General features: G+C 35.7%; 1 protein-coding gene across 3 annotated transcripts in view; it reads right to left on the reverse strand.

Annotated features, from left to right (window-relative positions):
* The window catches only part of SNTG2 (syntrophin gamma 2), a 256219-nt gene that overhangs the window by 90525 nt on the left and 138970 nt on the right, over nt 1–26724 (reverse strand). For all 3 annotated transcript variants that reach the window (XM_087882430.1, XM_087882429.1, XM_034432001.3), the window contains exons 7-8: nt 8530–8617; nt 3087–3178 (exon numbers count right to left, since the gene is read on the reverse strand). In XM_087882430.1, coding sequence (XP_087738556.1) covers nt 3087–3178; nt 8530–8617 — 180 coding nt within the window. The remainder of the gene's footprint in view (nt 1–3086; nt 3179–8529; nt 8618–26724) is intronic.

A 26724-nucleotide genomic window follows, 5' to 3' on the forward strand; every position in this document is an offset into this window, starting at 1 on the left:
CATTTCCAAAGTTATATTTAATTTTAAAGAAAAGATTAAATAATCATATTGGTTGTAAAATAAATATCCCAAACTGTAATTAATTGTGACAGAATATTGATAAAATATTCATTTATGCTCATTATTCTAAGATGTCTAAATAACAACATTAAGAATCTAAGTATATTATATGTTGTATTGAAATAATGTACTATATTAAAACTGAGAAGATGGAGTAATAGATGGTCTATATGATTACATTTAATAATATATTGAAATATTGAACTATTTCTATGTAATACTTTATGGCTATAGCTTTAGTTTCTTCATATATCACTTCTTTAAATCACTACTTTTATATTGGTTTTAATTATATCAGCAATATTATATTTTTGGTTGTACTTCATCATATCTTCTAGTTGTTATACTTTACCAATAAAATATTTAAATGTTAAAAAATACTCAAACTGTGTCTGATGATCAAACTATATTAAACATTAACTAAAAGTATTTATTATTTACTATTTTAAATTAGTACAGTAAAATAGTCTGAAAATCATTTAGCAGATTTCTCCCTGTTGTGGGAAAGCAATAACTCAGTTGCATGCAATAGTTTCCTCAACCAATTTTTCTGGGTTATTTAATTAAATATCCATTTTTCTTACTTCAAACCCTATCAGATCTAATAGACATCAGCGTCATACCTGAAACTCTTGAAATGTGACGTTAAGTGATTGCTTTGCTTTTACCTTCAATTTTGGAAGTAGAACATATTTCTAACTTGTTTCTAAAATAATTTTCTATTTTTCTCTTACTTTTGCTGGGTCTTTACAAACTCACCTTTTCTCCGAATATATATAGTTTTAAAGAATTTTCCTGGTAATCTGTACTGTTCTTTATCTATGGATTTTATTTCACAGATGCATGTTTTGAATGAAAAAAAGATCACAATATATAGAGAAAGATGAAAACTATAACTGCATTCTAGTAAGACTGTTTCTTATTTTTTTAAAAGAAAGGTTAAAAAACAACCACACATCCTCGTTCTCATAAACATGATATAGAACAAGAAAAACAAACAGACTTTAAATCCATGCCTTGTATTAATATTCTGCAAGTACCACAGCAGCGCAGGAGATGGAATGATGGTTCTCTGAAAACGCCAGAGTGGTTGAAAAAAGATACACACACGAAATAAAATATCCTACAGCATGCAACTGGAATTGATGCCATTTCTACTATTACTTGTTTTTAATTAATATTTCTTAATCAACTCATCAATCTATTGGGATTACAGTTTAATATGGTAAATGTAAATTTGTGTATTTATACTTTCAACAAATAAGCTATAAAGGTAGTACTCTCTCCGCCAGTATTTGAATCATGGCTTCTTGTTCTCGAAGAAATATTCAATTTTCCCTGGATGGAAACTTTTTGTATCTTAAAAAAAGTACCTTATAACTTTTTTGCATCGTGAGATGAAATATAAAGTCTTTTGTTGGCATTCCTGTCCCTTGCACCATGTAGCCCACCTATGGTATAAGGCATCTTGTGTGAAGTGATGTAGCACATCAGAGGATTCAGCTTCAGAGAACTAAAAGAGAGTGGCTTTTTCCAAATAATCAGCATGCTTTTTGCTCTCTTCCATTTTCTTCAGTTTCGCTCCAAATCTCTCTAGTTCCATCCAGGGAAAACAGAAATATGTACACAGTGAGCAGCCATTTGTCTCCATGAGTTGAGTTGTGATATCAGATAAACAGAGGCATCTGTCTGTACAGTCTGATGGTCTTCATTGCACTCGCCTTTGTATGTACTACCCGAACAACTATTCTCTTTCTGCCTTAAAGCTCAGTGGAATGATAAAGTTTGTTTACAGCATGTTACAATTTAAAGTAGAGAAGCACATTTTTAAAGAACTGCAAATACATTACATAAGCATGCTTCACCACCACAATATCCATTTGCAGGTGGTCTTCATTTAGCGCCTGCCTCAGATAGCAACCATTTGAAAATATAATGGTAATTAATCATAATAAATGGTGTAAAAATTCATTTTTGTTCAATTCTTCCATTTACAGACAACTGTCTTGCACCTGAGACATACCGGTACATGGGAATGAGAGAATGCTGGCATTGTGGCACAAGAGAAATCTACCTACCTATCTACCCACCTAATTTACATAGCCATTCATCTCACGAAACAAATGACTCTGAGCAGGTTTTATCTAAATGAGGCAGAAGCAACCAGTGATCTCCTTAGTGTGTGTCTTTCTTTTTCATGTGGTTTGCTTAGGAACCATTTGTGGTTGCTAAATGAAGCTTAAAGGCCATGTATCTAGCCTTAAACAGCATGTCCCAATTTAGTGTCTTTCTGGATTGAGTTCAACTCACAAAAATAAAATGATCCAAAGATAAAACTAGCCTGGATAAGATAAAGAAGATCTCTAAGATTGTGTATTTTGCTGATTATCCCATCTATCAGTAAACTCATCCTTTCTTACTGAACATCCTAGCTATCCTTCCTAGGTTTCGTATCCTAAAAATAGTCCCAAGGCATTGATATAACTGAAAATTGGTGCAAGCAATATGATGATTATATCTTACTCCAAACATTTTGTACTACCTTTGGCAACAGTTTATTATTTATTTTAAACAACAACAAAAAAATCCTCTCATAATGTATACTCACTGAGAGATCTGTGGCCACAGCTGGCTCTGCTACTGTTATACCAAGCTATTTTTTGAGTATTTTTCGAGACACAGCATACTTATTATCTTTCTGTATCATAAGCTAAGACAGTTATAGAAAGTAAAATTCAAGTTGTTTCATTTTGTTTAAGAAGCAGATCAACAAAGTCACCTTTGAGTCCAACTCAACTTTGGGTGACTTAGACTGACATATTCAGGCAATTTTCATGGCAAGTTACAGAACAGGTTTGCCACTGCCTTCTTATTGGATTTTTTTTCACTTCCCAATATAGACTACAACATTGATTTCTATCCACATATTTGCCAGGCCTGATCCTGCTTAGCTTTCTAGATAAGGCAAAGTCAGTGATGTGCTGCTATCATAGCTAGGTTATTAATAATATTATTAATCTACTTACTGTATTTGTTGAGTTTCCATTTAAATGTAAACCACTGTCAAAGAGAGGGGAAGAAGCACGACTACTGTGATCACTTGATGGTCCAGGGGAACCTGAAATGGGGTATTTTAAAAAGAAGTATTTTCTTCTAAGTTTGAGTTTATCAGAGAACAATTACCATAAGTTGACTTAGGAAAAAAATCCAATGCATGTAAACAATTTGATTTGTTTATACAAATAAAGGAAAATATATGATTTAATTAATTTATGACTTAAGGCCAAGATCTAAAGCTGGTATTGAAGCTGAGGAATTAAGAGTTTGAAATGCTTAACCAGGTTTAATAGCATACATTCTTTTTGCTATAGTACTCAAATTTTAACAGCAGCCTATGAAAACATATGCCAAATACCTGTACTTCATCTTAATTTCTATGCTAGAGATCTAGAAATTAAACCTATAAAGAGTGATTGAAGAATGGCGACATTTTTGATCTCATCAAGTCAAGAGGAGACCCAACAGCACTTTTAAAGTAAATGAAATAATGCAACCCTGAAAAAGTCCAAAACCGGTTCTTCATCATTCCATAGGCCAGAACAAGAAATAATATGTTTAAATTACATCAAAGCAGATTTTAATTGAATGTTAGACAAACTCCATAATGATAAGATTAGTTCGGCAATCAGTTAATAAGGGAGAGAAGGAACTCTCATTCACTTGATATACTCATGCCAAGATTAAAGTAGATGCTTTAATTTGGATTCAGGAAGAAATAAGAATTCAGTTTTATAGCCTTTTACTATTAAAAGTCAATTCTACACAGGGTCTTCTTATGACATTATTGCATGTCAGCAACTATATTATCAAAAAAGCAATTATTTTTCTTTGTTTCTACACTTTATTTTCATCTGTTACCGATTCATTTTTCCTTTACCTTTAATATCCTTTTTTATTTATTTTGCCAAATAAACAATCACAAACCACCCTAAGGTCTCAGCAAATGCAGCAAGACAATAGTTCAAACTCATTCAGCAGCTTGTAGCTAAAAAGACAATAATCAGCACTTCAACAAAATCCCATCTACTGCAAGCCTCCAACTTTAATGTTAAAGTTATTGGATAAATTGCAACTGGAATACTAGAAGTTAATGGACTAAATATTAAAAGTTATTGGGTAAATTACATTCTTTGACAACTGTTTTGAGAGAAGAGGACAATATTGACATGAAAATTCAGGCCAGAGGATTTGTTTTGGAGACTTATTCAGTAACGCAAAGGATAGTAGATTTCTAATTACATTTGCCATTCTCACAACTGGATTTAAAAAAAAAAAAATCTGAAGGAATTTAATGGAAATTGCAGCATTACTTAATTCTGTACAATTGGGACTAAATCTATTTGTTGGATAAGGAGTCTATTAAAATCATGGAATTTTGCTCCCAAGCAACCTCAAACAAAATACATGACATATATCCAGTCATTTGCAGTTGAAGAACTATTTCTAAAGCTTTTCATACAATACTAACAAAATGGTCTGCCTGACATTGATAATGATGCTTATGATGGAACCTTTCCCAAGAGGCTACTTTTAATTCCTTACAGTTAAATTCAGAATTTATGCATATCTGTTGACAACTAAAGAGAGAAAAGACGTATTGTTTATCCTTCATTCTTTTGTAATTCTTCCTGTATTTTGAGAAGAAACATAATTAGCTTTAAAAGCTTCCAGCACAAATCAAATTTCATAATTTTTTAAGTAGCAATCTTTCCCCAGGGTTATGTTTAATGGGTTATGTTTCCTGGGATACAATTATTAAAAATGAATTTGATGCAAATATTATATAGAGACCAAAGTATCATTGCATTCAAAAGCAAAGTTCTATAGCAATCAAAAACATACATAAGATGATTCCCAATTAAAGCAGTAAAAAAGTTAAAATCTTTATTCTCCTGAAGCTATCACATATGATTTTGGGATAGACAATGTGACAGACCAGGCATCTTTGAGACTGCTATGGATATAGATTTTGCCCATCAGAATCAGAAGATGTCTGAGCACTTCTAGGTACTGTATTGAAAGATGGTGACAGGAGGAAACCCCAAAATAGAGAATCTCTGTGAGAACTCTCTTCTAAACAGCTTGTCTCCCAAGCAAGGTAGCTCCAACTTTCCAGCCCTCCCAGAAGCTCATTAAAAACCTGGCAGGAATGTTATCATGAATTTTCCAACGATTCATTATAATTTTTAACTGTCGAAGTAAACCATATTTGTTTTATTGTACATTATTATCAAAGAAGCAGAGTGAGATTGGAAGATGTGGACAACAGAGCCTGCCTCTTGACACACAAGAGTCAGGGACGACTGAATGGATAACATCATCATCACAATACTGTTGTATTGCATTTTCATTTTTACTGCTGCATTGGCTGCAGCTTTACTTTTGTTTACCTATATAAAGTTGGTTGATTGAAATGGTTTATAAATGTATAAATAATTCTCTATGGTGGAATCCAAATATTACAATAATCACAAGGCAGCATTTTCTTCCAAGGTTGTCTGGAAAATCCATTATAAAGTTAATTTCAAGAGACACGGCATAAGTTACCAAAATGGATCTATCATGTTCACGTGGTACCTAATTCACATAGTCTGCTGCTAACCAGAATATATTTTGGTCCAGACATTGCAAAAAATATTTGGGGGAGTATTAAACAGAAGCTACACATATATATTTCTATATACAGTGTGTATGTGTGTGTGTCCTATAAAGTCACAAGTATATTTGGAGAAATTGGGCAAGAGATAGTGACTAAATATACAGTATATTTTAAAAAAATGCACATGAAAATAATTTCCACTTTATTATTTTTTTAAAAAAAATATCATTATGCTAGATTGGGCAGACTGATGATTAAATAAAAATAAAACTGATACAGAATAGGTATACCCTCCTACCTCTCCTTCAGCCTCCCTTAATTCTCTCAAATTTATTCTAGAATATTAAGATGGATGCAATTCTGATAATGCACAGTATATAAAAAGTTGAATTTTTTAAATTACTTTTTATATTTCTTGGTGGGGAGTCTCTCTTAGGATATAGTTTTTCAGTAATTAATATTTCTCTCCTTATTTTTGTGTGTGTGTGCATTTATGTGTTATTTAGAAAAACAGGGCATAAAGATGTGTTGAAAGCTATACCATAGTTGAAGAAGCCAAGGAAGGTATTTATTCATTAGATTGCTCTATTGCAGGGATGTCAAACTCAAGGCTTGTGAGTCGCATCCAGCCCGTAGGGTGCTTAGATCTGGCCTGCAGGGCTGCCATGGGAACAGTAAAGGACTGGCCCATGGTGTCTCTGCCAGTGAAAATGGAGCTCTGAGGACTGTGTGAGGCCTTCCCAGGCTCCGTTTTCGGCCGTGACGGCCTCCTGCAGCCCTCTTGCAGTGAAAATGGAGCCTAGGGAGGCTCATTGTGGTGACATTGAGGTGGCTAGGCCCACCTCAGCCCTCTGAGATCAAACACAACCCTGATGCAGCCTTCAATGGAAATCAGGTTTGACACCCCTGATCTATTGTCCTCCTCTTTAAAATATTGCTCAAAGTGGATAGCAATCCCTTGGTTTGCCTTTTGATTGACTAGGAACAATTCTGTCTAATGTAGATCCTAGATATACCCATTGGGGGGGGGGGAGGCCTACTTCCAATTTACAAGGTCACACTATCAAAATTGGTAGGTCACCTGAATAGCTTGCTTAGTCACTAGAATTGTCAGAATTTTATATTTCTTCTCTGATGATTTCTGAACCTGTCTCTTTCTCAAGCATCAGGTCTAAGACAAAATTCGAAAATCCAAGAACATATTTGCAATATATTCATGTCATGGCAAAGCTGAATAACACAATGAAAAAAGTGGATACCCCACAATGTAAAAATAGAGTAAGCTCCAAATCCTGGCCAAGGATATTCATTTCCCCCATCCTCATTTCAGAGGGCAACTACTGCTATAACAAGGCATGCTTTCAGGGATCCAATAAACAGCATTGCTGCCAAATCAAATTGGCTTGGCAATTACTATGGGAGAAAGTCAATGCCTCAAGTAACCAGGCTGTGTGTTATATGGGGCTTTCTAGTTAACAAGGAGCACCTTGAATCCAAGATACCAATATCAACTGGAATTCATATTAAAATATATATTTTAATTTCAAAAAATGGGAAACTAGCAGATAAAGCAAAATGCCAGTTATTTCCAAGAATATCTAATTTCTAAATGGGCAGCTACAGCTTAGTGCTTAGATGAAGTGCACTAAGTATCCAGCAGAAAAAAAATCATGCTATATGGATATAATAAGAAATGTCCTATGAGTTGCCTATTTGCTTAAAATTCTCATAGTATTAGCTAATTGACTAGTGAGCTGGCTTAGTTTAGGTTATGGTAAACTTGAACATTGCAAGCTTTTGCTGATGAAATCGCATGCAAAAAAAAACAAAAACTAAATTCACAGGTATAGACTAGGTGGTACCTGGCTCAAATGTAGAAACTTTAACAGGGAACTAGGTGTCCTAGTAGACCATCACTTAACTATGAGCCTGCGATTTGCTGCAGCTGCCAAAAAAACTAATGCAGTTCTAGGTCGCATCAATAGAGGGATAGCATCAACATCACATGAAGTGATAGTGTTGCTTTATATTGCAATGATGAGACCACATTTGGAACACTATATTCAGTTCTGGCCACCAGGAAGAAAAAAGATGTTGATGTTGATTCATCTATATTAACCAAAATACGTCTGTATATGTTGGTTACACAGGTAATTCTCGACTTACAACAGTTCCATTTAGTGACCGTTCAAAGTTACAACAGCACTGAAAAAGTGACTTATCACCATTTTTCACAGTTACAACCTTTGCAGCATCCCCATGGTCATGTGATCAAAATTCAGACACTTGACAACTGGTTCATATTTAGGACAAATGCAGTGTCCTGGGATCATGCGATCACCTTTTTGCGATCTTCTGACAAGCAAAGTCAATGTGGAAGCCAGATTCATTTAACAACTGGGTTACTAACTTAACAACTGCAGTGATTCACTTAAGAACTGTGGCAAAAAAGGTTGTAAAATGGGGCAAAACTCACTTAACAAATACATCTCACTTAACAACAGTAATTTTGGGCTCAATTGGAGTCGTAAGTCGAGAACTACCTGTACAGAATATCAGTCTAGGGAATCAATTTAGATGTGCTATGCCAGCCACAGACTAGTCAGTTGGCAGTTTACAAATTGCTATAAACAAATAAAGAAATATGAAGGGGGCAACAATAAATTTTAAATAATACAGAATTTTGATCTACAAGCTTTCCTTAAATAAAGAACTCATGAAAGAGGTATTAGGTATGAAGAAGTGTCTATTTGTTATGAGAAATGTTGCACCAGAAAACATTTTACAGATATCTGTTAATTTCCCCTTACCCAATGGGAGCTTTAGAAATGATGGTACTTCCCTGAGGTATTGAACGGTGATGGCAACTTCATCGCCAGCATTTCGCAGTAGTTGCACCTGTCAGTGTGATAAATAACAGCTACTTTATACCAAAGAAATGGCCACGGAGAGCAAAATAATATACATCAAAAAGCTGCATTCCCACTAGATGTGTCAGAAATTCAATATTCAACTTTATCACTGGAATGAAGATTATCTTGAGGATCAAACTACAACAATTATAAAGTTTACGTGTATCCACCACTAAGGAAGAGATTAAAAATTAAAAATGTGAAAAACATTCTTAGTTCCTACCCAGCAAAAAACAAACAAACAAATAAGTGCAATGTTTCAAAGCCGTTTCTTATGTAACAGAAGACAATCTAGCTAAAGGAAAATGCTTTAATTTCAGTGTGAGATTGAACCAATCTAGATGTATGCTTGTATTTTTAAAATCCCAAATTTATGAGATTTAAAAGTTCTCCACTCTTGTTAGATTATTAAATCCTGGCAGAATCTACAGTATGATTCTGGCTGCATGCAAAGAATATAAGAATGCTGAGTTACAGTTTCCTATAAATTGTTGTTCCTAGAAATTTAATATTTGGGAACAAAGAATATTAATATACACTGCTCAAAAAAATAAAGGGAACACAAGCAGAAGACATCCGAGATCTGAATGAATGAAATAGCCTTATTAAATACTTTGTTCATTACATACAGTAGTTTTGTGTTCCCTTTAGTTGTTTGAGCAGTATATAAACTACTGTATTTATTTTATTTATTTTATTTGTTCTTATTTCTATACCGCCCTTCTCCAAATAGGACTCAGGGCGGTGAACAGCCAAAGTAAAAGACAATACATACAAAATTTAAAAGCAGTTTAAAATAATTAAATATTTTGGCTGTAAATTAAAACAACCCAATTTAAAATTTAACTCAAGCCAGCCCAGCTAGTTGAAATAAATGGGTTTTCAGGGCCCGACGAAAAATCCGGAGGTCTGTTATTGTACGTATCTCTGGGGAGAGGTTGTTCCAGAGGGTGGGCGCCGCCACAGAGAAGGCTCTCTATGTAAAGAACAAAGTATTTAATAAGGCTATTTCATTCATTCAGATCTCGGATGTCTTCTGCTTGTGTTCCCTTTATTTTTTTGAGCAGTATATATTAAATATTAATGATTTGCCAATCATTTGAATAGTAACCTGACACATTTGCAGTGAGGTCAAATTTAAACTCAGTTTGATTTCACACTAAATTATAAAGCAGTAAAAATAGTAAATACCTAAGTAGAAGATTCTTGACAAGCTACTTTATACCAAGTACGCGTGCATGCGTGTGTGCATGCGTGTGTGTGTGTGTGTGTGTGTGTGTGTGTGTATATATATATATATATATATATATATATATATATATATATATATATATATATATATATATGTAGGTCTTTGGTTATTCGGGTCTTCTCCCACGTAAAATTGGAAGTGTCTTGGCGACGTTTCGACGAAGTCTCATTCGTCATCTTCAGGCTGGTGTTCTCGGCTTCGTGCTTCCAGGAGCAATGTGAGATCTCAGCTGTCTCTTCCTTTTAACTGCTAGTGGGGGTGTGAGCTGATTGGGTGGGGACTTGGCTGTGTTCTGATTGGGTGGAGGTGTGTTCTGATTGGTTAGGGGCTTGGTTGTGCTCTGATTGGGTGGGGGTGTGTTCTGTTTGGGTGGGGGCTTGGTTGTGCTTTAAGGTGTTGGACCGCTATCTGCACGCACTCTCACACCACCACCCTGCCCAGATCAACTCTGTAGCCAAGACACTCATTTCCAGAACAAAACGCTTAGCTGACGAACAACACCTAAAAACCGAACTACACACTCTTACTAATGTACTAACATCCAATGGATTCCAAAGAAATAAGATCACCAACCTAATCCAAAAAGAAACCCCCACTAAAATCCAAGACAGAGAACAAGAAAACGGCAAAGCCCTCCTCCCATACATAAAAGGCACCACAGACAGAATAAGCAAAATCCTCCACAAACATAACATCAAGACAGCATTCTGCACAAACCGAAAAATATCCACCATCCTAAGGAACCCCAAAGACAAAATTGAGTTAGAAAATCAAGGAGTATATGAAATCCCATGCACCGCCTGCCCCACCACATACATCGGACAAACCAACAGACGAATAAGTGCACGCATAGAAGAACACAAGAACTCAGTCAGAAAAGAGGAACCAACTTCTTCCCTGGTCCAACACCTTAAAGCCACAGGACATGATATTGACTTTAAAAAGACCAGAACTATCGCCAAAACTGAACACTTTAACAACAGAATAATCAGAGAAGCCATCGAGATAGAAAAACGCCCACACAGCATGAACAAACGAGACGATACCTCCCGCCTACCAGCCATTTGGAAACCCGCCCTTATTGACAAACGAGTCCCTAACACGACAAATGACACCAGACCCACACTCACGAGAGCCACACAGGATGTCACCACCACACATCCACGCAGAAAGCAGACTCAAACCCACACTGATAATGAGCCACGACCAAGGACCAGAAGCCAGACCGCAGCTGCATCATTAGCCACTTTAAATCCCTCCAATCCATACATGAAGCAGACTGACACCCACCATGAAGAGCTCGCACGGCCACAAACACGAAGCCAAACAACAACAACGCAGCTCACCAGCTCAAATCCCCCTGCAACTCAGACTAAGCTGAGCACAACCAAGCCCCCACCCAAACAGAACACACCCCCAGCCAATCAGAGCACAACCAAGCCCCTAACCAATCAGAACACACCTCCACCCAATCAGAACACAGCCAAGTCCCCACCCAATCAGCTCACACCCCCACTAGCAGTTAAAAGGAAGAGACAGCTGAGATCTCACATTGCTCCTGGAAGCACGAAGCCGAGAACACCAGCCTGAAGATGACGAATGAGACTTCGTCGAAACGTCGCCAAGACACTTCCAATTTTACGTGGGAGAAGACCCGAATAACCAAAGACCTACATACAAACACCCGCGAAAACCTGAGAAAACATATATATATATATTAAATAAAATTTTAACATCTTTCAACATAGGAAAAAACCCTGATTGCAAAAATATCGCACATTTATACCTATGAATCAAAAGAAATAAATATTTGACCTCTACAGGGAGGAGTCACAAAATATGGGTGTGTCTGGCTGAAGAGGCCTAAAAAGGCCGAAATAGTGCTATCCCAGTATCCTTAATCCTTTATTTCAAAATAAAATTTCACTTTGAATTACTGGTTAGAAGCAAAAGCAATGAACACATGATAATATTTATAATATTACTAGTACCATTCAATTGGCAGCAAGTGCTAGTCAAGTATCCTCACTTAATCACACAGAGTATGCTAACTGCAAAATGTATTGTCTCCTTACAGAAGAAACTGCTTTTTTATATTAGTGAAAAGTCCCAGCTAACATATTAGCCCAAATTTGATAACCTATCTCATCACTGCTCAACCAACCGTTAAGAGCAATCTTCAGATTTCAAATTTAAAATATGGGCAATCCAGGCATATTCATGTCCATAACTCTGTCTCTTAAGTATTTCAACTGACTATGTGTTATGCTTCTTAAATGAACATCCAGACTTAGATCCAGGATAGATACCTTAAAGTTCTTAAAATCTGCTCTGACTATAATTGCCTGAATCCCTACATATATATTGAAATATTAGGGGTTTTTTGGAAGTTGCCTAGTATCTGGTATGATTGCTGCCCTTCTGCAAAGTGCTGTCATTTAATTAAACCAAGCATAAATGGGGCTTCTGGATGAAGACATTTGATGTATTTCCTATATCAGGGCTCTTTTTCTCAAGACAGAGAGAGAGAAAACCCACATTAAGTTAGACAATGATGGCAACCTGTGTTATAGGAAATGAAAACATCAGTGTAATATAAACTATAAGATAGTACAATTATGAGGAGAGGCCCCAAGTGAGCCATCTATAAGATCTATATTTTTACAAAAAGAAAGAGGGATTCATACAAAAATGCAAACCCACAAGGAGTTAAAAATGAAATAAAATTGGCATTTGAATATGTGCATATGGACAAGGACCATCTGGGAAAACTATCTTTATATCATCAAATAAACTAGTGTGGATAAACTGGCAATTCAATAGAATCCTGGTGCATTGATTTATCCCTTTATTGCAGGATAGGATAGGATAGGATAGGATAGGATAGGATAGGATAGGATAGGATAGGATAGGATAGGATAGGATAGGATAGGATAGGATAGGATAGAATTCTTTATTGGCCAAGTGTGATAGGACACATAAGGAATTTGTCTCCGGTGCATAAGCTCTCAGTGTACATATAAAGAGCAAATAATAGGTTATAGGTAATGATCATAGTTACAATCACTAATCATAAGTTTCAACAACAATGGATAAATCATAAAAAAAAACCAATAGAAGATAGTAGAAAAGATGAGAAGACAAGAAAAGATGAGAAATGAGACGGTGCTGTGGGAATTAAGTGTTCAGTAGAATGATGGCACGAGGGGAAAGATACCTTTATGTCTGGTTGTTTTGGCATACAATGCCCTATAGCGACATCCTGAAGTAAGACGTTGAAACAGATTATGTCTAGGATGAGAGGGTTCTGTAAATATTTTCTCAGCCTTCTTTCTGGTTCTTGCAGTATACAGATCCTCAATGGAAGGCAGGCTGGTTGCGACTGTTTTTTCTGCAGTCCTAACTATCTGTCAAAGGCTGTACCTGTCCTGTTTGATTGCTGTGCCAAACCAGAAAGTTATTGTGGTACAAATGACAGACTTAATAATTCCTCTGTAGAACTGTATCAGCAGATCATTGAGTAATCTGAGCTTATTGAGTTGAGGCAGGATGAACATTCTTTTTTGTGTCTTTTTAATGATGGTTCTAATGTTAAGTGTCCATTTCAAGTCCTTGGAGATAATAGAACCTAGAAACTTGAAGGTCTCTACTGTTGATTTTGTGTTGCCTAATATTGTAAGAGGTGGTAGAATAGAAGAGCTTCTCCTAAAATCTATTATCATCTCTACAGTTTTAAGAGTGTTCAGCTCCAGATTGTTCTGGCTGCACCACAGAGCCAGTTGATCTTCTCCCATCTATATGCAGACTCATCATTGTCTCGAATGAGACCAATGGCTGTTGTATCATCTGCAAACCTCAATACTTTAACAGAGGGATCCTTCAAGATGCAATCATTAGTATAGAGAGAGAAGAGTAATGGAGAGAGCTAATGAATCAATTAGCTATGCTAATTGAACGGGTGTTCGATGCTGCTTCCTAATCATTAGAAATCTTATAATCCATCTACAAATGTGATCAGGCACAGCTAGCTGAGTCAGTTTAGAAGTTCAGGAATGATGGTGTTGAATGCTAAGCTAATAATGTAATAATTTTTATTATATTGATTGAAAATTAAGTATCACCATGACTCTTTTCTGAACATTGTTATCTACAGTATATTGCTCCTTCAATTTGACTAGTTGATGGTCAAGTTGTTCATGTTCATTTCAACCCCACAAACCCAGGAAATCAGTAGCTAAGAACAGCATCTCAATAATAATATTATGAAATGTAACATCAAGGTCTCAAGCTTCACTACACAATATGAAGATCTTCATTAAGTTTACCAATCTTCCTTATTCAAATGTAGATTTTGAAAAACAAAAAAATGTGTTGTGTGGAAAATGTAATGTAAATACACACAGTTTAGGATGTTGTTTGAGATCATGTGACTTCTTGATTTCTATTGGCAGGTGTTCATTTTGGGCAAAGAAGATGTTTGAGGAAAAGTTATATTTGAAAAAGAACCCTGTTGTTACTATATTTGTAATTTGGCCTTCTACTCAATAATTGTTTTCTACAAATCAACCTATGAGGTGGATTTAATTAAAATAGGTTTGTTTATTTCTTTGTGGAAAAGTTTTCTGTTTTTATGAACCACCTTTGACTTCAAAATTATTATTTTTTCAATAATTTCATTAGAGATTATATTATATAAGTGAAACTACAAAATAGATACATTAATGAAAAAATAAACATTTTATATAAATAATAAAAAGGTGCAGAAAAAAGATAAAAATATAAAAGTAGAAAAATAGAAAAAGGAAACCCCCTTCATCCTCAGCAAGCTTAGTTAAGATTAAAAATTTATCACTACATCCTAAATTAAATGCATTACACTACTTATGAACTTCTGAGCTACCAACTTTTGCCACTATGAACCAACCTGCCTGAAACCTCAATTTAGAAGGTGCCAGAGGTTGGTAGAATGTTAGTTTGCATTGTGCCACATACATATGCTTGTTTGGACTTGCAAACAAAACACATTTACAAAGAGCAACTCAGAATACATTTGTTCCTAAGTAGAGCACTGTCTATAAAATCAAACAACTCTTCATTCCATACTTTCCCCCAGTTTCTATGAACCCATCTTGAAAACCTCATCTCTTCCAATTAAACAGCAAAAGATAGGGGTTATCAAAAATGACAACATAAGTATGACAAATTGTATCTGTTACATCCAATGAGAATCCACCCTTTTCCTTTAAACAAATCCCCCTCTTTCCTCTCTTCAAATAATCCAAATTTAGTCCCACTCCCCCCCCCCAAAAAAGCGTTACCAGAAATAATCATTGTCATCGAATCCCAATCAAGAAGTCTGCCAGAATAACAGCCCATAACAATCTTGGTCAAATAAATTAATTTTATATTCTTTCTTATTTCTGCATACAGTCTTTAAAAGTATTCTATTATCATGTATTTCTATCATAACTAATTTCCTTAGCAACATAGATATTTTGGGAATACTGACAATATTCCAGCTTCAGAGTGAAGTTGACTTAGCCTTTCATAAATTGGTAAATTGCAAAAAAACTTTAGTGGAACAATAAAACCTTAATGGCTTTTGAACTATTACATGGAACTTGTTGGGTTAAAGAAATATTGTTTTCTTCCGCAAATGTGACTAATTAGATAGCAGTATAGAAATATGTGATGTGCTTGTCTAAAAATGGGAGAGAAAGTAAATATTTCTATTTTCAGCATTTTTAAACTTGCTGTATGTGAGGCAAATTGTACTGGATTAGTTTATAAATTGAACTTTATAATCCTTAAAGGATGCCAAGTTATAAGCTCAAGGGATATGTTTTTTGTAAGCAATACAACTTTGAGGCTTCTGGGAATTTGTTATTTCTGGTAAGGAGTTGTCTTAACTAAAGAACTATTAGTATTAACTAAAGGAGTATTAGTATGCCTGAACATTCTTGTACCTGTGAGGAGACATATTTGCTAGTGATTTATTTGCATTTTGTATTTTATTTTTCCATGATTCATTTGGGCACATCTTTTGCACTCTGTGCAAGAAAGACACTGAATAATTGTACATTATTCTGATATTTTCCAAGGAAAAGGTCATTGATTTAATTGGATAATCCCTTCTGACTGGATATACTGTGCTTCCCCCCGAAAATAAGAACCTGTCTTATATTTTTTTGAACCCTGAAATAAGCACTTGGCCTTATTGCCATGCGCTCAAAAGCCCAATTGGGCTTATTATCAGAGGATAATTTGGGGAAACTTTCCCTTATTTTGGGGGAAACAGGGAAAACAGGGTAGATGGCTCTCACCTGGATCAAAATCTCTACATTTCATTTAAAAGGGGAAGGGGAATATTCAGCGCTACAAGGGAAAAGATACCTTAACATAAAACATTTGGGCAACTCCTTAAAACAATTGTGCCTTGATACTTATGCAGTTGCACAATCCTGGGAAAAGACACACCTGCTTTAAGATGTTGCCCAGAGGTGGTATTCAGCAGGTTCTGACCAGTTCTGGAGAACCGGTAGTGGAAATTTTGAGTAGTTCGGAGAACCGGTAAATACCACCTCTGACTGGCCCTGCCCCATTTATTCTCTGCCTCCTGAGTCCCAGCTGATCAGGAGGAAATGAGGATTTTGCAGTAACCTTCCCCTGGAGTGGGGAAGGAATGGAGATTTTACAGTATCCTTCCCTTGGAGTGAGATGGGAATGGAGATTTTACAGTATCTTGTCCCTGCCACACCCACCAAGCTATGCCACCAAGCCACACCATGTCCACCAAGCCACGCCCACAGAACCGATAGTAAAAAAAATTGAATCCCACCACTGATATTGCCTATAGATACAGTGTGACACAGTACACTTAATTCACTTATTTGTGCATTCTGAACCATCTGTTACAAATAATTTCTCCTTCCTTTATCCCTCCCTCCCTTCCCCAATCTATTTATATCAGATGTATTGTCTGTTATATTCTATATTTTTCAAAAGGTCTGTTCTCTTATCTGTTTAGCACAATAAGAATGACATGGCATTTTCAGCGATATAAGGAATTTAAATGTTTAATTCTACAAAGATTCCTTCTGTTCAATGTCAAGTATAAACAGAGGGACATAGAATGCACACGGGATGAGGAAAATTCGGAACACTCATTTCACATAACATTGAATAAATTGGATGATGCATTAAAACAATTCAGCTTTTTGGAGGGGAAATTAACTCTAAATATTATGGGAATTATAAGACAGTCAATTTGTTTATAAATGATTAAAGTAAAGGTTTAAAAAAATGCTGGTTGAGGTTTTGTCCAGGTTTAATGAAAAAGATATTTATTTTCTAATCTTTTCAGACTGACAAATGTGGCTTTCTGAACTTCATTAATATCCATTTTAAAGGTGGAATGAATTGATATTTTCTCTCTAGGCCACCAACATCACCTAATCACTTTGCCCCTCTCTTTGCTAATGTTATGGTAATGAAGCCTTCAAATCTGCATCTAAAGCTTTTAAGTTTCTGGGGGAAATAGTGTAATTGAAAGGAGTATGGCTTTCAAGCTCTTTTGTGACTAACCAAGGAAAATATAAAAATTCACATTAGTATGCTGTAGCAACAAGTTATAATTTTATGGTAAATCATGCCACTAATTATAATTTAATCAGATAGCACAGAATAATTCATTAATTTTAAAACATCATTTACAACTTTTTGCTCAGTATTAGCAATTTATGTCATAATAATAAAGCACAATTTCAAATTAGTCAGTCTTGGTAAAAGCAGATCCATACATGATATTTCAGATATCCATATGGTTCTTGGCATTTCATTGTTAGTATTAACTTCAAATAAATAACTCTAGGCTTACTTCAGACCTTTCAAGAAGGCCAAGTCAGGTAACAAGACTACAAGGACTACCAAAACTCCATTTTATTGTTAAGAAATATAATAACAGAATCTTGAAAGCTTGACAAAGATTCGATCTTCCCTTCTTATACCAAAAAGGATCAAAGCATTGCAATCTTGAGTTCCTTTTTCACCCTCTCATTTCTTTCAGCAAGTTGGTTTTACATATCTTTTTTTAATTTCTTCTTCGAGGTAATTCCCATAATCCTCTACAGGATTTAATGATGTATTCAAGCAGTACTAAGTCTTTGTATGATACACATACAAAATCACTTCATAGAGCATCCATAGTCATCAATGAAACAAATAAAATGTTAAAAAGTTATATTTATGTAGTTACTTACCAAGCACATCTAAATTATATTAAAGTAACCAAAATATCTTACAATACCCCAGGCACTTTTGAGCACCCCAATGTTTGGAAATTGAAAGTTGAAAAATTTGACACACCTTAACGGGGAAATAGCTATTGTTGATAAACTGGTAAGACTGATTTATCATGACTAAAAATTATCTATTAACAATGAGACTGTGAATTTATAGGGTTATCTCTTCTCAACTCCTCTACTTCCAAAGACAATGTTTTCATTAAATGTTTATTTACTTATTTATTTATCATATTTAAGAACTGCCCATCTCCCTCACAGACAGACTCTGGACGATATACAATACAGCATAAAAACAATATATAAAATTTAAAAAGATCAAAGAATGTTAAAATTAATTAAAAGATGGGGGAGGGGTATCAAGTCTTTAGCCAGTCCCATGGCTGTATGCACATCTGGTGCTCCCAGCTAGGGTACAGAGTCATATTTTTACACACCTTTTTGTAAGGCCAGGAGAGTGTTTTATCTTTGTGGAGAGAGTGTCTCACAGGGTGGGGGCTATGGCAGCAATATCACCTAGACTTATATACGGCTTCGCAGTGCTTCACAGCCTCTTTAAGTGGTTTACAGAGTCAGCATATTGTCCCCAACAATCTGGGTCCTCGTTTTACCGACCTCGGAAGGATGAAAGGCTGAGTCAACCTCGAGCCTGGTGAGATTTGAACTGCCTAGGTCAGCCAGCAATCAGCAGAAGTAGCCTCCAGTACTGCATTCTAACCACTGTGCCACCACGGCTCTTAATGTTTAATGTATGGGAATAGAAACTTGATTATTCTTTTTTAAAAAAAACCTATTTTAATTTTATTCAGAAGTTAAAATACAAAACACCAAAAATAGATATAATACCTATTAAAATAATCATGAAAGCCGTATAAAAAGTGCACAGGGGCTGGGATGTTTCTATAAAAATCAGAAAAATGCAGGCAATGGTATTTCCTCTGACATTCTATGGAAGTGAAAGTTGAAGAAGCAGGATAGAAAAAATATGGACTCTTGAAATTTGGTGCTGGAGAAAACACCTGAGAATAATATGGTCAGGAAAACAAGCAAGCAAATGGATCATGAAACAAATCAACTCAGAGATCTCACTTGAAGCACAAATGACCAGCCTCAAATTATCTTACTTCAGAAACATTATATGAATAGCTAGGTTTCTGGAGAAGGCTTTAATGCTGGGGAAAAGTGGAAAGAAAGAGAAGACAAACAGCAGCAGGGTGGATGGGTTTGGTTAAAGTGGAGATGAGTGGACCATTTGAACATCTGAAGGACCAGTTTAGGAATAGTTCAGCATGTGATTGCTAAGAACCAACACCAATTTGATGGGACATCATCAAATAATCACTGGAAATGACTACAAACAAGACAACATTCACAGCATAAAGATATGCAACCTTTTCACTATGCTAAGAAAGTATATATATAGAGAGAGTGTCGATATTATAAATGGACAGCCAATCAATTCTGACTCACACAAATTTTATTCTGGATATTAAAGTGGACACAGTATCTAGTTGGTTGGTAGCTAAGAAATATCTTCAGGGACTTCCGGTTGGCACCACAGGCTCCATGGACAGTCATTTATGACTGCCAGCCCTGCGTCTCCGTAAAAGCCGTTTGACAGCGCAAATCGGCTGTCAAACGGCTGAAAAACTCTCCTTCGGGAAAAGAAGGAGAGGAGAGCTGGTGGGCGAGAGTAGAGCCCCCCAAAAGTCCTCTGGATCATTTCCAGAGGCTTGGAGGGTGAGAGCTCCTCAGTCAGCCCGCCAAGAAGCTCTGGAGCCAGGACGACCCTGCAAAAGCAGGGCGAGAAGCCACAATCCGATCCTGCTTTTAAAAAGTGAGTTTGATTGATCCCAAGCGCAGGCAGAGCGGAAAACAAGAGAACAAGCCTTAAAATTACAGAGCTTAACTCCAAAGTTACTTTGTTTCAATTTGAATCTTGAGCTAGAGGCAGAAGATGGCGTCTTTGTTAGAACTTTGAAAGTGAAAGCCTGAAACAAAAGTGTTTGAGAACTCTGCGCTGGGAGAGTGGATTAGCTGCCTATTAACTGCTGGGAACTGAGAGTGCGGAGGGAAGAGAATAAAAGGGAAAAAAACTACTTTGTCTGGCAACTTAGAGACTATAATTTAACATCTTTAAATACTTTGTTGCTTTTAAAGAAAAGAGGGGGGGAAGGGAAAAAAGAAAAAAAATGGCTTCTAGACAAGTGAAACCAGGAGTTGCTAAAGTTAACCAGGAGGCTCCCCAGTTGTGTCAGTGGTGACACAGAAAGCACAACTTCCGGCTGATTCACAGAGCCAGACCCAGAGTCAAGATGCAGCACTTAATAATTTTAAGGAAGCTATGAAAGAAGCCATGAATAATCAAGCAACAGCAATGAGAGAAGCAATGAACAATTTAACATTACTTGTTGAAGGGAAATTTAAGAAAATAGAGGAAGACATAGGTTCGATCAAGGGAGCAGTTGCAAAGGAGCATGATAAAATAAGAGATGATATTGTTTTTGCTGTATCAGGACTCTCAAATCTTGTTATCCAGCTTGATGGGAAAGTTGAAGAAATTAATGAAGCTAATTTAAATCTGGAGAGCAAAATGGGTGATGTCATGACCAGAACAGAGAAAGTGGATGATGAATTGGTAATGTTACAATACAGATCTATGGAGTTTGCTCTGAGACTGAGAGGCCTGAAGGAAAATAGCAAAGAAAATTTAAAAGACATTTGTGCTGATGCTATGGCTGAGATAATTAAAGAAAGACCAGAAGATGTGGCAATTCAAATTGATAAAATTTACAGGGTTAATTCCTGGTTGGCAAAACAAAGACAGCTGCCACGAGATGTGGTGATTTACTTTACAGATAGAAGGATCAGAAATGAAATTCTACAAGCATCTTACAAGAATAAAGTTCAGGTGGCTGGGCAGGAGGTGGTGGTTTTGAAAGAGATTCCTCCAAAGATGTTGAGAAGCAGGAAAGACTTTGGCTTTCTGGTAATGAATTGAGAAATCAACAAGTGGCATACAGATGGGACGTTCCAATTAGTCTAATAGTGACTTATAAAGGAAGTCACTGATTGATTCCAAAGGAAGATCAAAACTGTATCAAACCTGAAAATTTTAGGCCAATTTCACTTTTGAACACGGATTACAAAATTTTTGCTAAGATACTATCGAATAGACTAATGCCAGTTATGCAACAAGTTATTCACAATGACCAATCAGGCTTTATAAAAGGGAGACAGATGAAATATAATGTTAGGCAAATTATAAACTTATTGGAATATTTGGAGAAAAATAATCAGGTCTCTGCAGCGTTTATATTTGTGGATGCAGAGAAAGCATTCGATCGATTGAACTGGCAATTTTTGTTTAAAATAATAGAAAAAATGTACTTTGGGGAGCATTTCATACATTCAATTAGAGCAATATATCAGGAACAAACAGCACAAATAATAATTAATGGAGGTTTAACAGATGTGTTTAAAATTGAGAAAGGTACAAGGCAGTGTTGTCCTTTGTCGCCATTGTTGTTTATTTTAACTTTAGAAGTTTTGTTGAATAAGCTACATGATTCTGATAAAATAAAAGGAATTGTAATTAGACTATTGATTAAGAGCGTTTGCAGATGACTTGGTTCTTACTTTATCTCAACCCATAGAAGCGGCTCCCTATATGTTGGATATAGTAGCTGAATATGGTAAAGTATCTGGATTCAAAGTAAATTTACACAAGACAAAGATGATAACTAAAAATTTATCTATAACTCAAAGAGAAGAGTTAGGGAGGATAACGGGGTTTGAAGTAGTTAAAAAGGTTAAGTATCTAGGAGTATATATTGCAGCCTCAAATACGAAATTGTATAATTCTGAAATTCTTTGGCAAAAAGTACAGAAAGAAATGGAAAAATGGAAAAAGTTACAACTTTCACTACTGGGAAGGATAGCAGCAATAAAAATGAATGTATTACTTAGGTTTTTATTTTTGTTTCAAATGATACCAGTGCTTAAAAAAGATGGAAATCTGATGGAATGGCAGAAAGGGGTTAATACTTTTATTTGGGCTGGGAAGAAACCAAGAGTGAAACTGAAAATTATACAGGATATACGCGAGAGGAGGTCTTAAAATGCCTAACTTAAGATTGTATTATGAAGCAGCAGCTTTATCACAAATTAGTGACTGGTTTAACTTAACTGAAGAAAGAATGTTAAACATAGAAGGTTATGATTTGTTATATGGATGGCATGCTTATTTATTGTATGAAAAAAAAGTGGATAATGTGTTTAAGGGTCATATACTCAGAAATGCATTGTTGAGGGTTTGGAAAAAGTACCAATATAAGATGAACTATAAGATACCTATATGGGCAAACCCCAGACATGTAATAGAAAATATAAATACAGAGCAAAAAATAGAGGTGATTACCTATAAAGAGCTTCTTATTTTGGAAAGGGGAAAGTTGCAATTGAAATCTCTAGATGAATTAAAAGAAGAAGGGATAATTTATACTTGGTTTCAGTATGGTCAGCTCCAAGCTAGAAGGAGGGAGAATCAAAAAATTGGGGTTATGCAAAATGAGGAAAATTTGGTGAAACAGATTAGAGATCAAAGTCAGATGCATGTTAAAAGGTTGTATAATGCATTACTGGAAATAGACTCAGAAACTGAATTGGTTAAGGATTGTATGATAAAATGGGCACAAAACTTTCAGGAATCAGTGATGATGGAAACGTGGGAAAAGATTTGGGTCAGAAATGTTAAATTTACGCAAGCACAAAATTTGAGAAAGAATTTTTATAAAATGTTTTATAGATGGCACTTAGATCCTAAGAAATTATCATGTATGTACTCAAATTTGCAAGCTAAATGTTGGAGATGTGAATGTAATGATGCAACCTATTATCATATATGGTGGACTTGTAAGAAAGTTAAGGCATTTTGGATAAAAATTTGGTGGGTGATGCAGAACATTTTGAAAAGAAGGTTGAAATTTACTCCTCAATTGTTTCTATTGGGTATAATTACGGACTGTACAGTTTCAGAGACTAAATTGATTTTGAACTTAATATCAGCAGCTAGGCTGCTGGTAGCGCAATATTGGAAGAAGGACTCTTTGCCTACTATTGAAGAGTGGATATTGAAAGTAACAAACCTAGCAGAAATGGCCAAAATCTCGGCGTACTTGAAGGACCATACGCAAGAAAGATACGTATCGGAATGGAGAAGATGGATTGATTATATTCAAAATAAGTATCAGACAAGAAAATATCAAATAGCTTATGAATGAATGTTTGGTTATCTGTAGTGGAATTAAGGTTTCAGTGGGGGAGCTAGTACTTTGAGGATAAGTAGATTAATCTAGTTTATGTTTGATTAAATTAAATACCTTGTATTTTGCTCTGGGAAGTCGGGGGGGAGGGTGGGATGAAGGGGGGGGAAGGATGGGGGGAACAGGGGGAAATTTTTTTTGTATTTTCTTTTTGTAAAACTTTTCAATAAAAAAAAAAAAGAAAGAAATATCTTCAGAAAAGCAACAGCATCAACTCTGTCTTTGTTATAAATGGTAATTTGTTGGATAAGACCATAGCTCCTTTTTGTCAACTTTTGAGATAGTTTGTCCTCGAGCACCAACTAATAATGAAATTAATTAACCTCTGCTTTATAAAAGTTCCTTTTATTTCTTATTCTAAATCAAAAGGCAATAGCAATCACTTGTTAAGGATACTATTAACCAAAAGACTCCACAAAAAAAATGAATAGGTTCTCATCATCCTGGTATGTCCCTTTCTGCAGAAAGTGCCAGCAGCATTTGGGGTAGTCTAAGAGCAGAGTGATTGGTAACACAGCAAACTTGCAAGCAAAGAATGCTTTGCTATCAGTAACACAATTATACCGTTAAATGTTTTAAAACACACACACACAAAGATAGACATGCACATCCATATATAAAGATGATAAATAGAGATATTGCTGCAGGATGCTGTTCTGCCCGAGCTCCGGATTCCCAAGGATTATGACACACACTAACAGTCCTTATCAAAGTTATAATGTACCAAGAATAAACAAAGTCCGGCAAAGGTTGGCAACCAGCCCAGAAAACAAGATACGATAAAACACTCACTCTCCAAAATGTTCTGTAATAATTACACGTTGTTTCTAGCAAGAAATTACTAACGGCATGCGACTTAAATAGGCTAAGAGAGCGGCCAATTATCCTCAAACCTTACTCTCGAGGAGACCTCCTCCTCCTGAGTAGCCACTCCTGCCTTTTGGCAGCCCTGCGTGCTCGAGCATTGAGGAGAGGCTCCTCCACTTCACTCTCTCCACTTGAAGGAGCCTCTGGAGGTTCTGAAGGCCCTGGCTGAGTCTCTGCCTGTGGCACCACATCCTCTTCAGCCTCCTCGAGCGCCGGCTGCGCAGGCTGCTGGCGCGATCCCACACCAGTCTCCTCGTCGTTGGGATCAGCAACGATCCGCGCAGGCCACTGGCGAGCCACAACAGATGCAGGCATAACTCACAAGCTTGCTTGATCCTATTTCATAACCTGCAGCCTAGATTTAGAATGGAGTTAGTAAGCCAAAATGTGACAAAATATTTCATGGGTTTGATAAGAATCCCATGAAACAAAATGCTATACAGTTTGAAAACAGGAAAGGGGATAGAATTGACATCAGTGTAAAGAGTTTGCATACTAAGCCAATGGCCATAAATTTTATATTTCTTTGGGTCAGTTAAGGAATTTTAGAATGTTGCACCCTCTTCTCCAATGGCTGTGATGCCAGGATCATTAGAAATTTTCTTGACCAAATGACTACTCTGTTCTAAAAGTACTACAATACTCTGGTCAAAACAAAACTGAGTGTGAAGAAATTTCCAAGAAAGTAAAGGAATCGTAGTTTCTGTTATATTTTTGATACGCACAGAATAAATTCCAAATGCTGAGTCCTTATTTTGCAAAAGAAATGTTGAAAAATATTGATAAGGATTAAACAACTCAGGCTGTAAAATCCACCATGGATTTCAGTCAAAACAAATATAGGGTCTGTCCAAATGGATTCCATCAAAGCACAGATGGGCAGCAATGAATACTATCTGCCAATGTTCTACTCAACAATGTGCACAAAGAAAAGTAAATATGGAAAGAAATATTGAAAAAAAGGTGTGCATATTTCTCTCTCTCTCTCCTTTTGGAATAAGGAACATTTTACAAAGCACTCAAGAGAGAGTAAGTATTAGTAAGCAAAAGAAATTGAACAAGATAAGCCAAAAGAAAAAAAAATGTACCTGATTTAATTTACCACAATACCATTTATTGTATTGTTCCATAATTTTCTACCTTTGTACTCCCTCTTTCCATCACATCCATACCCATTTCATCAACTGCATTTTGTTTTCAAAAAGTTATTAATAAATTTAATGAAGCATCAACACAATCTATTCACTACCTTCTAAATCTCAATATTCCTCGCTCTCTCAACCCTTATACTCTTCTTTCATATATTTGACTTGCAATTTCATGCTATTCATTTTCTCCGTAAGATCGAACTTCAGTATACCTCTTTTTTTCACTTTTGATTGCAATCCATGTTAATTCATCAACCATTCATTCTTGATCATAACTTTTTTGGTTGTACTACATAAACTTAAGTACCTCATTTCCAAAGCAAGTAACTTACTTTTATGTTTCTTCTAACACACCAACTCTCACTTCCATATAACAAAGTAAGTAGGAGCACCTATAATACATACTTTAGTTTCTTTGACCATACATTCATTCTCAGAAAAGACCACTTTCTTTCAAGCAGCATTTGCATGTCTTAATATTTCTCTAGTTATTTTCTCATCTTTTGAAAACTTTCTTCCAAGGTTCAAACAATTAATCTCCTTACTTTTCTTTTTCACCAGTTAGGTATAACTTAATATGCTTAATTTTTCCAATCAGTCACAACTAATTATGAATTTATTTTCAGGTTTGTAGTCATGCTCCTTAACATTTTGTCATTTTATCTTCAAAATCACAGCTCTCTATAAGCAGTGATAATCATCCTATGAGTCTCTTGTTGGCCTCTATTACCTTTCATGAGCATCTTTTAAAATAATGCTTTTTTATTAAGAAAGTGTTAACTAAGTCATCAGCCTTAGTTGAACCCATACCACATGCATTATTCCATGCTAACAGCAAGGATATATTACTTGTAAGATTTGATCCATATATTTAGCTGATAAACGTTTAACAGAATAGTAATAGCAATAGCACTTAAAATTATATTTACAGCACTTTCTGAGTGGTCTACAATGTCAGCATATTGGCCCCAACAATCTGGGCTGGGCTCTCATTTTACTGACCTTGGAAAGATGGAAGGCTGAGCTCTTTCTCATATTTAGTATTTGGAGCATACTTATTAAAGTTCTATAGAACCTTGAAAGACATGCTTCAGAATGTGAGGAAATGCATAAACATTCCTTTAAAAAATGTTCTAAGTACCCATATCTTTCTCAATGTTGATACTACTTGTGTATCAAGTAGTGATACACTACTTGTGTAG

This window comes from Pantherophis guttatus, chromosome 1 (genome assembly GCF_059756535.1).
Source record: "Pantherophis guttatus breed Tessera chromosome 1, ASM5975653v1, whole genome shotgun sequence".
Lineage (NCBI taxonomy): Eukaryota > Metazoa > Chordata > Lepidosauria > Squamata > Colubridae > Pantherophis > Pantherophis guttatus.